This window comes from Bos taurus, chromosome 21 (assembly GCF_002263795.3).
Source record: "Bos taurus isolate L1 Dominette 01449 registration number 42190680 breed Hereford chromosome 21, ARS-UCD2.0, whole genome shotgun sequence".
Lineage (NCBI taxonomy): Eukaryota > Metazoa > Chordata > Mammalia > Artiodactyla > Bovidae > Bos > Bos taurus.
In genome coordinates, this window is record NC_037348.1 from 28,427,855 (window position 1) to 28,441,957 (window position 14,103).

Here is a 14,103-nt window from a genome sequence, read left to right on the forward strand (position 1 = left end):
TACCACAGAGGCATCAAAAAACTAGATGATCATGACTGTTTGAAATCTGGATATAAAATCTACATCTCAGTCTCGGTATATAAGATACAATGTAATGAAATGTTTGGAAATCAAACACTGACTGAGGTGCTGACTGATCTAGAGCAGGTTCTCAGTCAGGGTGATCCTGCCTCTGGGAACATCTGGCAGCATCTGCAGGTGTTTTTAGTTGTCACAACCAGGGTGTGTGTGTGTGCACACGTGCATACTAGCTAGTGACCACTGCTGGCTAGGGATGCTGCTCAGCACCCACAGTGTATAGGACACTCACATGATAAACAGTTATCTGGCTTCAGTCAAGGTGCTGAGAAACACTTCTTTTTTTTTTAAGCTAGGGATTGAGAATGTCTGTGAAAATTCTCATGTTTAACTAGAAAGTTTTTCTTCTTTTCGGTCACACCACACAGCATGTGTGAGCTTTGTTAACCAGGGGTTAAACTCATGCTCCCTGAATTGGGAGCGTAGACTCTTAACCACTGGACCACTACGTAAGTCCAGAAAACAATTTTCTAATTTCTGATCCAAAAACTAGGTAGAAAATAGTGGTGAGAAGGAAGTAAACATCCAAAGAAGTATGTTTTCCTCTAATCTCTGATCCTATCATATAAATAATTTAAAAACTAAACAAATGAAAGTCTAATCAGAGCATTATGCAGCACACACTATGTATCAAAAGCATTTGTAATACAGGTCACAACTGAACACTCACTCTAAACCATGATCAGTAACAGGCAGAGAAAACAACACAAGTTTAAAGCCACATTACCGAAGAATGCCATCTTCATGAGTTGAGTTGGGCAGGACGCCATCAGATGGACTGACAGGTAAATCCACGTCTGGCTGTCCTACCTGTGCGTACACAGGCTTTGGTTCTGAAAGAAGAGAAAATCTAAACTGTGCAGGAAACACTGTACAAAATGGAATAACAGTGCAAGCAACCACTGCATAACCAAACAATGAAAAGTCTGCAAAATACAGTGAAAATGGAAGTTCAGAGAACCTGATCAGGGACATATATACTACATATGCATCTATCAGGGTACATTTTATAGTCAGATATTCTGATATCTTTATAACATGTATGCACATCACATGGTCACCTGTGCTTTCCATAGCTCCAGCTGTTGAAGTCTGAAAAAATCTACTTTTTAGGGAAGAATAACAGAAGAATGTATGAAGAGAGAATCCCTACATTTCTCTGCTGGGACTGTCACTTTCTTAACTATTGTAAAATTTATTTTTAAATATACACATTCCTGCGACTAAGCAAGCAGAGCAGAAAAGAGGTTTTGGGAGAAGGACCTGAGGGACAATAGAATCGGAACCTCTAGGCCTTTCAAGCAACCCTTCAGGATTTCAGAACCCTGCAGGTTTTCACGTCTGGTCTCGTATCCAGCTCGGCAAGGTACACTTCATAAAGGGTTTCTGAAAACACTGTCCACTGGCAAGATAACTTTTAAAAGTATCTGAAGTCAATCTAATGTTTCCCTTTAATGAGCAGTGTTTGAAAAACAACCTCACTCACTGTGAACAGCTGTGAACCACGAATAATTTCTATGTAGAAAATTTGAAAAACATTCAAGAATGCCTACTCATCTACAGTGACCTCCTATCCACATAAAAATGCTGGAAATACAGAAAAATTCCATGGGTAGTTACCTACATGGGTAGTAGGTAACAACAATAGTAGCAGTAGTAATAACTGCATTTTTGTATCTCCTGTAAATATAATTCTGTAAACTGTAAAACAGTTTAATCTGACTGAATGTTTTCTGCACTTCCTATTTCATAGGCGAGGCTTACCTGGAAGATTGGGTGCTTGTTTCTCATTTCGCTCAACTACAACTTCTTCCACTGTTTTAGGTGTATGATCATCTGCATGCTTTACCGGAGTCGAGACAGCCCCTGGTTTAGAAATTCTCTCTTCCTCTCTGCTCCGGAGACTGTACATTAGTAAAACACAAAGTTATGAGCACATGGTGAAAATCATTTGTAAAGAGCACAAGAACAGCCAAGACAATGTCAGGAAAGGGTGACAAAGGACTTGCTCTAAAAAACACCAAAATACTGTAAAAAAACTCAGTAATTAAAACTAGAGTAGCACTGCCACAGATCCATGTAGAAAAACAGAAAATGGAGAGATACTTCTGCAGGACCAAAGTTTATCATGGAAGCATCAGGCCAAAGGTGCTGGAACAAAACAGTGTGTAATAAGCAGTGTCAGAACTGTTCACTAATCTAGAAAACCTAGCTGACTACGTGTATTAATGACATAGAAGTAAATCAATTTCAGATAAAGTCCTAATTTTTATTATCAAAAATACTTTTAAAGTAAGTCTCAATTAACAAAAGCCATAATATATCAAGTAAATACATAAAAAGCTTTAAAAGGTGTGAAAATAATTGGAAAAAATGTCATATGTAGAACCAAATGAATTTTAAGTTCAAACAACTGAATATTAGCAATTTGACCAAACAATATGTAACAGAAGTTCAATTTAAAACTACACATTGACCCAATAATACATATAATAAGGATTTGATATTTAGACTATATGAGAACTATACATCAGTTTAAAAGAGACAGTTCAGGAAAAAAATAACTACTAGGAAGAAGAAATTCACCAGTGAAGAGTGAATAAACACAGACAATAAACAAAAAATATTCAACCTCACTAGTAATGAGAAAAATGCAAATACAAAAAACTAGAGCTCTTACTACTTGTGAGAGTTCTCCAATCATATCAAGCCGTAAGAAGGATATGGAGATACAGACATTTGGAAAAGGACAGTGGAAATAAGTGTAAACACAAAAAAAGTGTACTACTACTTGAGCAAAAAATAGGAGTTATTTATCAAAACAACAACAAAAATGCACATACACAAAAACCTGGAATCCTACTCTTAGATTTATCCTGAAGAAACACACACATACATGTCCAAGAAGATTTTATAAAAACATTTACTCTGATAGCAGCTCAACTAGCAATAAACAAAACTCAGTGCCCATCAACAGTTCCCCCAGAAAAATACAAACTATAAAAAGTGAACTTTATATATATATAAAGGCCAATACATATGCTTCACATAAAAAGATAAATCAAGATCTACCATTTAACGTATTGATAGAAGATTTTATGGCTGAGTTCTCCCAACTCTGAAAAACCTAATATTTTTCTTCAATCATCCTAGATCGTAGAAAAATATAGAAAGCTCCCTAACTCACTTTTTAAAGACTTTTTATTGTAGAAAATCCCATACATACATACATAGAACAGTATCATAAAAATCTCATGTACCTATCTTTAGTATTTTTCAACTTTCTGTTGATTAGCAATTCAACCTTAGGCTAACAGAAGCTTAACACCCAAATCTTGACAATTAACAGTACCAAATAAGAAGACAAAAATATTTTAAAAGATAAATGGAGGGGAAAATTCCAAATAAAATACTGTATTAGAGGATTATTATACTGATACAGGAGTCACAGCAGGGCTGTTTCAAGAGTGCAAGACTAGTTCAGCATTAAAAGTCTACCACATAATTCTATTCAAACATTACAGAAAAAGTTAATACTGGTCAAATGAGCATGTGAAAACAATCAACAGCCATTCCTAATAAAAGTCACAAATAAAGCAAAGATCAGGCAACATAATAATGAAAGTATTTTCCGAAACCAAGAGCTATTATCATATTATGTAGTGAAACACTGAATCTATTTGCTCTAAAATCAGTAACAGCACAGTGACACCTGCCAACATTACTGTTATTTACCATTATCTGAAGACTCAGATGACAGAATCATGCAATAATGCTCCTGGAAATACTGGCAGAACACTTTAGTGAGTATAAAAGAATATTAAAAATTATTTGAATTAAAATAACTTTAATTACATTGAGAATTAAATATCCTCAATAATCAGATGGAAATGAAAATAGTAAAGTAAGTAAAAATATCTCTACAACAATAGCATTAAAAATTATACATCTATACAAACCTAGACTAGGGGAGATCTCCCTAAAATGCAAGTTAAAAATTCAAAAGCCATGAAAAAACAACACCCCAGAAAAATGAGCAACAGAAATGAACCAGAAATATACTAAACAAGAAATTCGACATGGATAATATCACAAAAAGATGGTCAGTTCCACTAGTCAGGAAATCAACTGATAAGAAGAAGTCACCATTTTGCAGCCATTAGACTGGTACACATGGAATTCTGAGAAACAAACGAAAGCACTGCCACGTGTGTATCACTGAATCACTTTCCTACACACTTGAAACTAACATTCTAAATTAAATATACTTCAATTTTAAGAGCAAGAAAAAATGTAAACACTACTTTTGAAAAGTAATCTGGCACTAACCATGAAAAACTTTAAATGCCAACACATGTTTTAAGTATTTTAACAGTTAAAAAAGCCAATATATGAACCCATGGACAAAAATGAAAAAGACCTAGAAACAGACTTTCCATAATATGGAAAATTTCTGATCAAATGAAAAAGCTAAAAGGATGCTTACCTTGTGTTATGTGAAATAAGCTAACAACTGGGGAATAATGTGCAGAGCATGATATTTTAAAATTCTTTGCAAAACACACAGAAACTCTATATATGATGCTAAACATTGACCCAAGTACAGAGAAAAGCTTACTTCAAATCTGAGATCCAGATGTAGTGGAGTTGGTAGCTGTGGCCTGTGTCACTTGTTCTAATGAGCATACAATGCTTTCATAATTGAAGATAAAAAACTAAAATCTTAAACTTACAATGAAACAGTGTTGTAACTAGAGATAGGAAAATAGCCCCCAAACAAAATGTGAAGAACAAATGGCAGAATACATGTGGTGAGACACCACTGAGGTATTAAAGACCACTTTTCCCCACAGCTGCACGTGCGTGTGCACGCACACACACACACACCCCATGTGCAGAATTACCAGACAGATGCGGGTGACAGCGGTTCATAAAGGGGGAAGCAGATACAACAGCAGCCCAGAGAAACCTTAGATTTATCTTGACTGTTTCAATTTTCAGGTGGCTCAGACAGTAAAGAATCTGCCTGCAATGCAGTAGACATAGGAGACATGCGTTCAATCCCTGGGTGGGGAAAGATGCCCTGGAGGAGGTGGCATGGCAGTATTCTTGCCTGGAAATCTCATGGACAGAGGAGACTGGTGGGCTATAGTCCATAAGGTCACATCTTCTTATGAAAGACTGAAAAGTTTTATTTTAAAATAATGATTATTTAAAGATGAAATTAAGTCTAACTTTAAAGAATTCCATAGTCCATATTATTAGCAGTCCCTTACCAGGAAAAACATTTCTTCCTGATGTTCTCCAGAAAGATTAAAACATATGCTTTTTTTATAAGAAAAGTTTTCAGAGTTCTATTTTTAAGTTAATTTAACTACTCTGGGGAGGGGGTATTCCAGTTTTAAATAATATATATTAAAAGAGCTGCATGTAAGTAAAACAGTCTTTTAGTAAAATATACACACACACACACATGTATGCCAAGATATTTTCTAGCTCAAACCAGAATGAACTACTTTTAAATCATAAAAAGTTAAACTTTTTAGCCACTGCTTATGTAATAATGGGGTGGCTTCCTTGGTGGCTCAGATGGTAAAGAATGTGCCTGCAATATGGGAAACCCAGGTTCAGTCCCTTAGTTGGGAAGATCCCATGGAGAAGGGAATGACTACTCACTCCACTGAGCTACTCACTATTCTTGCCTGGAGAACTCTATGAACAGAGGAGCCTGGTGGGCCACAGTTCATGGGTTGCAAAGACTCAGACACTGGCTGAGGAACTGACACTATGTGTTAGTCTCACATACAATTAGTCTAAGTATAAATAAACACAATTAAGCTATCTGCAAACTGTTCTAGGTGATTCATAATAAAAAGGGCAATACAAAATAGTAAATTCTTCTTGCATTTTTTACTCTAAAAATACAAATGTACATATGAACATTTTGAAGAGATCAAGGTTAAATAACTACATAATTTTAATAGTTCTACAAATTCTGTTGCTTTGCAACTGGCTTAAAACTATCTGTTTAATAAAGATCACATTTCTGGACTTTCCTGGTGGTCTAGTGGTTAAGAATCTGCCTACCAATGCAGGGTTTGATCCTTGGTCTGGGAAGATCCCATGTGCCACGGGGCAAATAAGCCCGTGTACCACAACTACTGAAGCCTGTACTCCAAACCAGAGAAAACTGCATTGAGAAGCCCACACACCATGACTAGAGAGTAGCTCCCACTCTCTCTAACCAGAGAAAGCTCACACGCACCAACAGATTTTTTTTTTAAGTTGCAAGTTTAAAAAACAGTTTCCAATTCCAATTGATTTTCTTCCTTTCCTTTAACTGAAAAACAAAACAAAACAAAAAAAACTTCCTGAATCTACAACATGACTAAGTAACACTGATGATAACTAAGAATCAAAGATAATATTTTAATGTGACCATCCTCCCCAGTGGTAACCAGGCCTTATAATAGGGCTCCTGCTCCATACAGCACACAAAAATTCCACAAGTATTTCATTTTTGGCTAATTTTCATTCTCTTCTGACTACCACCTTTCATTAATGTAATTACTACACCTTAACACTGCAGATCAGTGGAACTCACATCATTCTATTAAACTGTTCACACGATCAATATTTTAAAAAATCATTGTTCTTTTTAGTGTATTTCCATTATCTACCAAAAGGTGGAGGCATTATTCAATACATATAGATCTAGAGCCATGCTGTTAACAGAATCATGAAGAAAGTCACTTATGTAGCTTGAAATTTTCTAAAACTCATATTAAATAAATGAGGTGAAATCAAATAATACATTTTAACTCAATATACTTAAAATATTAAGAATCATAAACCATAAAGTAATCATAATTACAAATAAATCAGTAAGTAATCATAAATTAGGAGCTTCCCTGGTGGCTCAGATGGTAAAGCGCAGTGCCTGCAATATGGGAGACCAGGGTTCGATGGAGACCAGGGTTCGATCCCTGGGTTGAGAAGATCTCCTGGAGAAGGAAATGGCGACCCACTCCAGTATTCCTGCCTGGAGAATCCCAGGGACGGAGGAGCCTGGTAGGCTTACAGTCCATGGGGTGGCAAAGAGTCGGACACGACTGAGCGACTTCACTTCACTTCACCCATTGTTTTTTGGTGTACTCAGCCATCAAACTCCAGTGTGTATTTGAAAGTGTTAGCTGCTCAGTCGTGTCTGACTCTTTGTGACCCCATGGAGTGCAGCCCGCCAGGCTCCTTTGTCCATGGGATTCTCCAGGCAAGAATGCTGGAGTGGGTTGCCATGCCTTCCTCCAGGGGATCTTCCTGATCCAGGGATGAGAATCTTATGTCTCCTACATTGGCAGGCGGGTTCTTTACCACTAGCGCCACCTGGGAAGCCCCAAAGTTCTGTGGAAGACAACTGTTAAGACAGAGTCTCTGAGAGAGTTTTTAGTCACATAAACAAACTCAATGGAAACAGAGCCTTAAGTCTTATCCCGTCAACTCTGTGTGAGAAGAGCAGATATAACACACACTCAACCAGATCAGTAACAGATGGCTTTAAGAGCAAGACTTCAGGTGTGAAGTCACAGCTGTCTGGGGCCATTTAGTGCAGGCAGAGGGCAGGCAGCTGGATCAGAGGGGCATGGAGAAATAGGGACAGGGGAAGGGGTTTTCTCCTCCGGGTCGCCTTAGTAGGCAGGCAGGCCCCAGGTGGTGCATACTGGGAAAGGGCGGCTCAGCGGCAGCAGCTTTCTGACACTTCCGAGGGTGCTCAGGCACTTGGTCTCTGACAAGACAGGTCCTCAAGCACTGCTCTCCCTGGGCCCTCAGAGGGCAGGTTCCCTGTAAGCCCACCCAACGACACCCCATAGTGAGCCTCAGGCACGTGGGGCGGGCTCCACCTCAGCACCACTGCTGTTAACCTCCTCACATGTGATCCTCACATTCTTCAGAGTTCTCTTTCCTTTCCTACTGGCTAATCCTCTGTCGCTTCAATCTTGTTATATTTAACCTCTCTATATTAAACCTGTTCTGCTGAAACTGTGCTGTTTCTTGGACCCTGATGAAATATACCAGACTACCAACTCTTCAAATTTTATTTCTGATTTCTAGCTCTCAAACACCTCCCAATGGACTGGTTATATCTTATTTAAAAGTAATCTGAATATAGAAAATAAACTGAGGCTGAATGTTCACTGTAATAAAACATCCTTTTATAAAGCCCATTTCCTGTTACCTAAGAAATGACTCATCCTACGAAAGCAACTTTATACTTTCCTTTCAGAAACATTTATCGCATGCAGGTTGGCAAGAACTACATAGTTTAAAATGAAAACAAAAAACCAGGTGCCCTTACCAGTGGTCTTTAAAGGGCACCTAGTTTTTGTTTTCATTTTAAACTATGTAGTTCTTGCCAACCTGCATGCGATAAATGTTTCTGAAAGGAAAGTATAAAGTTGCTTTCGTAGGATGAGTCGTATCACCGACTTGATGGACACTGAGTTTGAGTGAACTTCAGGAGTTGGTGATGGACAGGGAGGCCTCGCGTGCTGCAATTTACAGGGTCGCAAAGAGCTGGACACAACTGAGCGACTGAACTGAACGACCACTGGAGTATCTCGACCCTAATAGTAAAAAACAGAAACTCAGAAAGTAACTTAAACCAGGCTCCCAAGTTCTTCTCCACTGACAGAGTTCAGCATGGTGGGCCCCTAACACATACGAGGAAGAAAAACCAAGGTGCAATCAAGTCTGATAACTCAGAATGCTCCCACCAGTTAATCCCCTAAGTTATATATGAAAACACACAGATATTACACACTGCAGTTTCTCCTCGACAGCAACTCAAAAATTACAGCATGGCATAGTGGATTAGAGGGTGAGCAAGGCAGAGTGAGCACTATGGAGATTCTGGGTAGGTGCTCAGGCAGAGAAGCGAGAGCTGCCCCTGTGCGTGCTGAGAGAGCAAGGAATGACCACCATACATTCACTGGACTGTATCTGCAAGCTAAGCTCTCACAATTTAAAATCTGTTCTTTATACACTGCAACATTTTCTAGAAATACATGTGGTGTATGCTTTTGAAGAAATAATGCCTGTACTGCTCACTGTGACAAGCAGCTTTCATGATGCCTATCAGTCTGCACAGAGATTCTCCTCCTGTGCGTTCGTTTGGTTTGATGGTGACAACAAAGTAACCTAGCCACCTGAATTAGAAAGAAAACAGACCCATCATTCTGCAAGTGTAATTTCTGAAGAAATGAACAACTTTTAGTAAGGAATGACTGAAGAAAAACTAAGAAGGAAGGGTATCCCTCTGCACCTCGAATACTCTATAGTGATGAGCCAGCCCCCTTACTGACATTCCTGTCAATCAGAACGAGGCAGTGCCCCAGTGAGGCTCCCAGCTCCATCCTGAGCAGAGTCTCAGTCCAGAGCAGGCAGTGGAACGACATTGAATAAAATATACAGAACCTAGCAACAAGCATCAAGTGATTTAACAAAATCACTGTAATAACACTCTCTGCTGCTGCTGCTGCGTCACTTCAGTCGTGTCCGACTCTGTGTGACCCCAGAGACGGCAGCCCACCAGGCTGCCCCGTCCCTGGGATTCTCCAGGCAAGAACACTGGAGTGGGTTGCCATTTCCTTCTCCAATTAACACTCTCTACACACATATTATTTTTTAATTTACAAACAAAACTATTTTAACATCCTAGACCAGGGAGGGACTGGCAGACTTTTTCTGTAAATGGCTCTGTGGGCCAGGCACTCTCTGCCAACTTTTCACGGTTATGACACTGCAGGATGGGTTCCAACAAAACTTTATTTGCAAAACCAGGCAGCAGGCTGGATCTGGCCCACTAGCTGCAGTTTGCCAGCTGCCGTTCTAGACAACGACAAGGGTACACTGTTCATCTGATTATAAGAAGTGAGCACGTGTGCTGTGCTCGGAACTCAGCTCTCTAAGAAAAGAACGTCATGTAGAGGAATCTGGAGAAGGCAATGGCACCCCACTCCAGTACTCTTGCCTGGAAAATCCCATGGACGGAGGACCTCGGTGGGCCGCAGTCCATGGGGTCACTAAGAGTCGGACACGACTGAGCGACTTCACTTTCACTTTTCACTTTCATTCATCGGAGAAGGAAATGGCAACCCACTCCAGTGTTCTTGCCTGGAGAATCCCAGGGACAGGGGAGCCTGGTGGGCTGCTGTCTATGGGGTCGCACAGAGTTGGACATGACTGAAGCGACTTAGCAGCAGCAGCAGAGGAACCTACTTAGGTCACAAGGGAAGGCTCTAAAGGTTTCTGTTCCCTTGAGTAACCTTCCCTTTCTTTCTCTACTCCAGGAAGGGCAAACACTTGAGTCTGTTTAAAGGCCAAGAGGCTTTAATTCTCTTGTCAACAACATAACCCTGGACTTTATCCTTAGCTTAAATGACTAGCCTACGGAATGAGGAAATCGTCTTAGAAATGGTCAATGTGAGCACACAGGAAAGCACATGTGGACAGTCTACAGCATGAACTGCTCCTACTACCAATCACTGTAATAAAGGAAGCCGCTAATATCTGGGCCAGGTGTTCCAATCACCTTTCACAACTTTGTGGTGTATGATGCCTTCTTTACATCAAATGAGGAAACTAAAGCTCAGAGAGGGATTCAAGGTGGTGCAAGTAACCAATGACAGGCTGGGGCTCAAACCCAGGAAAACTGGCTTCAAAGTCCAAAGAGATGACTGCATTCTGTTGCTTCTGACAACAGAAGGTTGCTCCATTTCTGACAAAATGAAGGTTACTATTCTCTGCAGGTAACTGCAGTCTTACAAACACAGAGATATTCAGAAATCCACGGGAGGCAGTAGTGTTTTACACACTAAACAAACTTTTCTCACTTGTCTTTTTCTATCACTTTTTAAACTGCAGAATTATAACATTTGTAAAACAAAAGCATCTGTTTAAACAACACAAGGACGTTCCATGGTGTTTTTTATACTAGGATTTTACTCTCATACTATATCTAAAGACGGATGAAACACATGCTGGAATCAAGACTGCCAAGAGAAATACCAATAATCTCATATATGCAGATGACACCACCATTATGTCAGAAAGCAATGAGGAACTAAAGAGCCTCTTGATGAAAGTGAAAGAGGAGAATTACAAAATTGGCTTAAAACTCAACATTCAGAAAACTAGGATCATGGCATCCGGTCCCATCACTTCATGGCCAACAGATGGGGAAACAGTGTCAGACTTTATTTTGGGGGGGCTCCAAAATCACTGCAGATGGTGACTGCAACCATGAAATTAAAAGACGCTTGCTCCTTGGAAGAAAAGTTATGACCAACCTAGACAGCATATTAAAATGCAGAGACATTACTTTGCCAACAAAGGTCTGTCTAGACAAAGCTATGGTTTTCCCAATAGTCATGTATGGATGTGAGAGTTGGACTATAAAGACAGCTGAGCACCGAAGAAATGATGCTTTTGAACTGTAGTGTTGGATAAGACTCTTGAGAGTCCCTTGGACTGCAAGGAGATCCAACCAGTCCATCCTAAAGGAAATCTGTCCTGAATCTTCATCAGAAGGACTGATGCTGAAGCTGAAACTCCCAATACTTTGGCCACCAGATGCAAAGAACAGACTCGTTGGAAAAGATGCTGGGAAAGATTGAAGGCAGGAGGAGAAGAAGCCGACAGAGGATGAGATGGTTGGATGTCATCACTGACTGACGGACATGAGTCTGAGCAAACTCTGGGAGCTGGTGATGGACAGGGAAGCCTGGAGTGCTGCAATCCCTGAGGTCGCAAAGGTCAGACATGACTGAGTGACTGAACTGATATCTAAAGTGTTTCTCAAAATGCAAGGACACTCTAAATTAAAATTGCACAGTTGTTTGGATTTTAATAGTAACTTTATGGAGGAAATAAAACCTTTAAGCAACTGGTACTATTTTTTCATCCTGCCTTTAGGCAGGTTAAAGTTTCAGGAATTATATTATCAGCACAAACATGAAAATAAATCTGCAGACTTTTTGTCTTCTGTAGCCAAAATACTGTCTTCTCCTTAGGATCTGCTATGTGGTAACATGCAGAAGAGAATGCTATTATATTAGAAACTTAAAGTATTATTCCCTGCCTCCATCCCAGATGAACTCAGAAGCAGGCCCAAGATTCTATACTTTTCAAAGATCTCATATAACTGGTGTCACCTATAAGAATACTTGAGGCTCTCAAGAGAAGTAAAACACTCCAATATAATAGGAAGACACCTAAAAAAAAATTTTTTTAACCCTCTTCAACATTTAAAGTTACAGATGCCAAATATTTAGGAAATCTAAATGAAAAAAATGTAGGTACTAAAAAGACCTATCTAAAGTTTAGAATTTGGTTACAATAGATACAAATGGCCAAAATTTTCATGAGTCTTTCTTTCTTTCTTTTTAAAGGAAAATCATGTCCAAACTGCTTGCTGCTAGCCTGGCTTCTAGGAGAGAGAACTGTGTTAGGACTGCACCACGCCCCATGACTCATCTGGGTGTCAGCTCTATTGCTGTGTATGTGCTGCGGGCAGCCGTCCTTTTCCAGGTAAGGGATGCGCCATGTCAGCAAGATTTTCAGAATTAAGATGTTAATGTACAGCAGTTAAAATTAGTAATCGGTTATTAGTCAGTTTTGCATGTAACGTACTATAATATTCCTTAAAAAATCATTATAATGTTAATTACAAAGATCAGGGTTAATACAATTTATAAATCTAAAATCTGAAATTCAGAAAGAATCAGATTCACAAATAGCTAAAATCAGCAGTGTGCAACAACTGTGTCAGGGTGATTTCTGAAAGTCTTCAGGAAAGCTCTCTTCCGGGAGGTACTTCTCATTTGTTTCCTCAGCATCCTTGGGAAACACTCGCTGTATCCACTTCTGGGCATTCTATCTCTTGTTTCTCTTGGCAATTTTAGTGATTTCATGGCTTAGGTGAACACCACCTTCATGCAAGTCAGTCACAAACAATCACAGTGAATCTTAAACTGGTCAGCTCTGGACTTGACTAAGTGCACACAGAAGAGCTCCACGTGGACTGCTGCTAAAACCTAGGTCCACTGTTGGCCAACAGAGCCCTGAGCACGTCCAGAAATCTTACATAAAATGCTACATGTATCTGTGAATGTGCATCTTTCTGGAGAGAAAGATCATCTTTTTTTTTCAGATTCTCAAATGTGCATGTGGCCCCCTCAGAACATAAACTCAGGTAAGTCACATAATACTAGCATGGCAGACCCTTTGACGTAAATAAATACCACACAGTGTACTTTAAAGGGAAAAACAAAAGTCCAGGTTAATCTCCACTAAAAGATACTACCATACACATTTAATTTGTCCTAAAACTTGTTAGCATCTTCTAATGCAGTAGCTAAGCAAACTGCAGCCAAGAGCCAACTGTATTTTTAAAAATAAAGTTTTACTGGAAAACAGCCATGTCCATTCATTTACATACTATCTACAGTAGTTTTGAGCCACTAAGACAGAGGTGAGTGGTGACAAGATTTGGATCACATACCTAAAACATTTTTGACTGACTTCTGTTATTCCAGGTAAGAAATACATAAACTGATGGAGAAACACAAAGCAAATTTAAGTAATCAAAAGAAAATCTATCTTCTAGTTTTATTTCTAAGCAAAACCAGAAGCATGCATCAAGCACACACACCACTGTTTTACTTTACACAACAGAGAGTGATTACCTGCCACTGCTGGGCTGCTGTGGAGAGTGTCTAGAATGGTCAGAAGGCTCGGACCGCTGGTCAGGAGACCGAGAGCGGCTGTGACGGGGAGGCCGGTCGTGGGATCGACCTGAATGGTCTGATGCCAGTGACTGGATTTCTGAAATATCTGTTAAACAAAAGGGTGCTGTTTATTTTCCCAAGATTATAGTAAAATATAAGGCACTCCAATGATAAAGGAAATAAATTACTAAATACAATTTCCCATACAATGGTGGATTTAAGCATTAACTTAAACTCAAAC

At 39.4% G+C, this 14,103-nt stretch overlaps 1 protein-coding gene across 9 annotated transcripts in view; it reads right to left on the minus strand.

The window, feature by feature from the left end:
* The window catches only part of TJP1 (tight junction protein 1), a 259,306-nt gene that overhangs the window by 29,133 nt on the left and 216,070 nt on the right, over nt 1–14,103 (minus strand). For all 9 annotated transcript variants that reach the window (XM_024982006.2, XM_024982009.2, XM_024982004.2 and 6 more), the window contains 3 exons: nt 13,821–13,968; nt 1,843–1,982; nt 806–911 (listed from right to left, as the gene is read on the minus strand). In XM_024982006.2, coding sequence (XP_024837774.1) covers nt 806–911; nt 1,843–1,982; nt 13,821–13,968 — 394 coding nt within the window. The remainder of the gene's footprint in view (nt 1–805; nt 912–1,842; nt 1,983–13,820; nt 13,969–14,103) is intronic.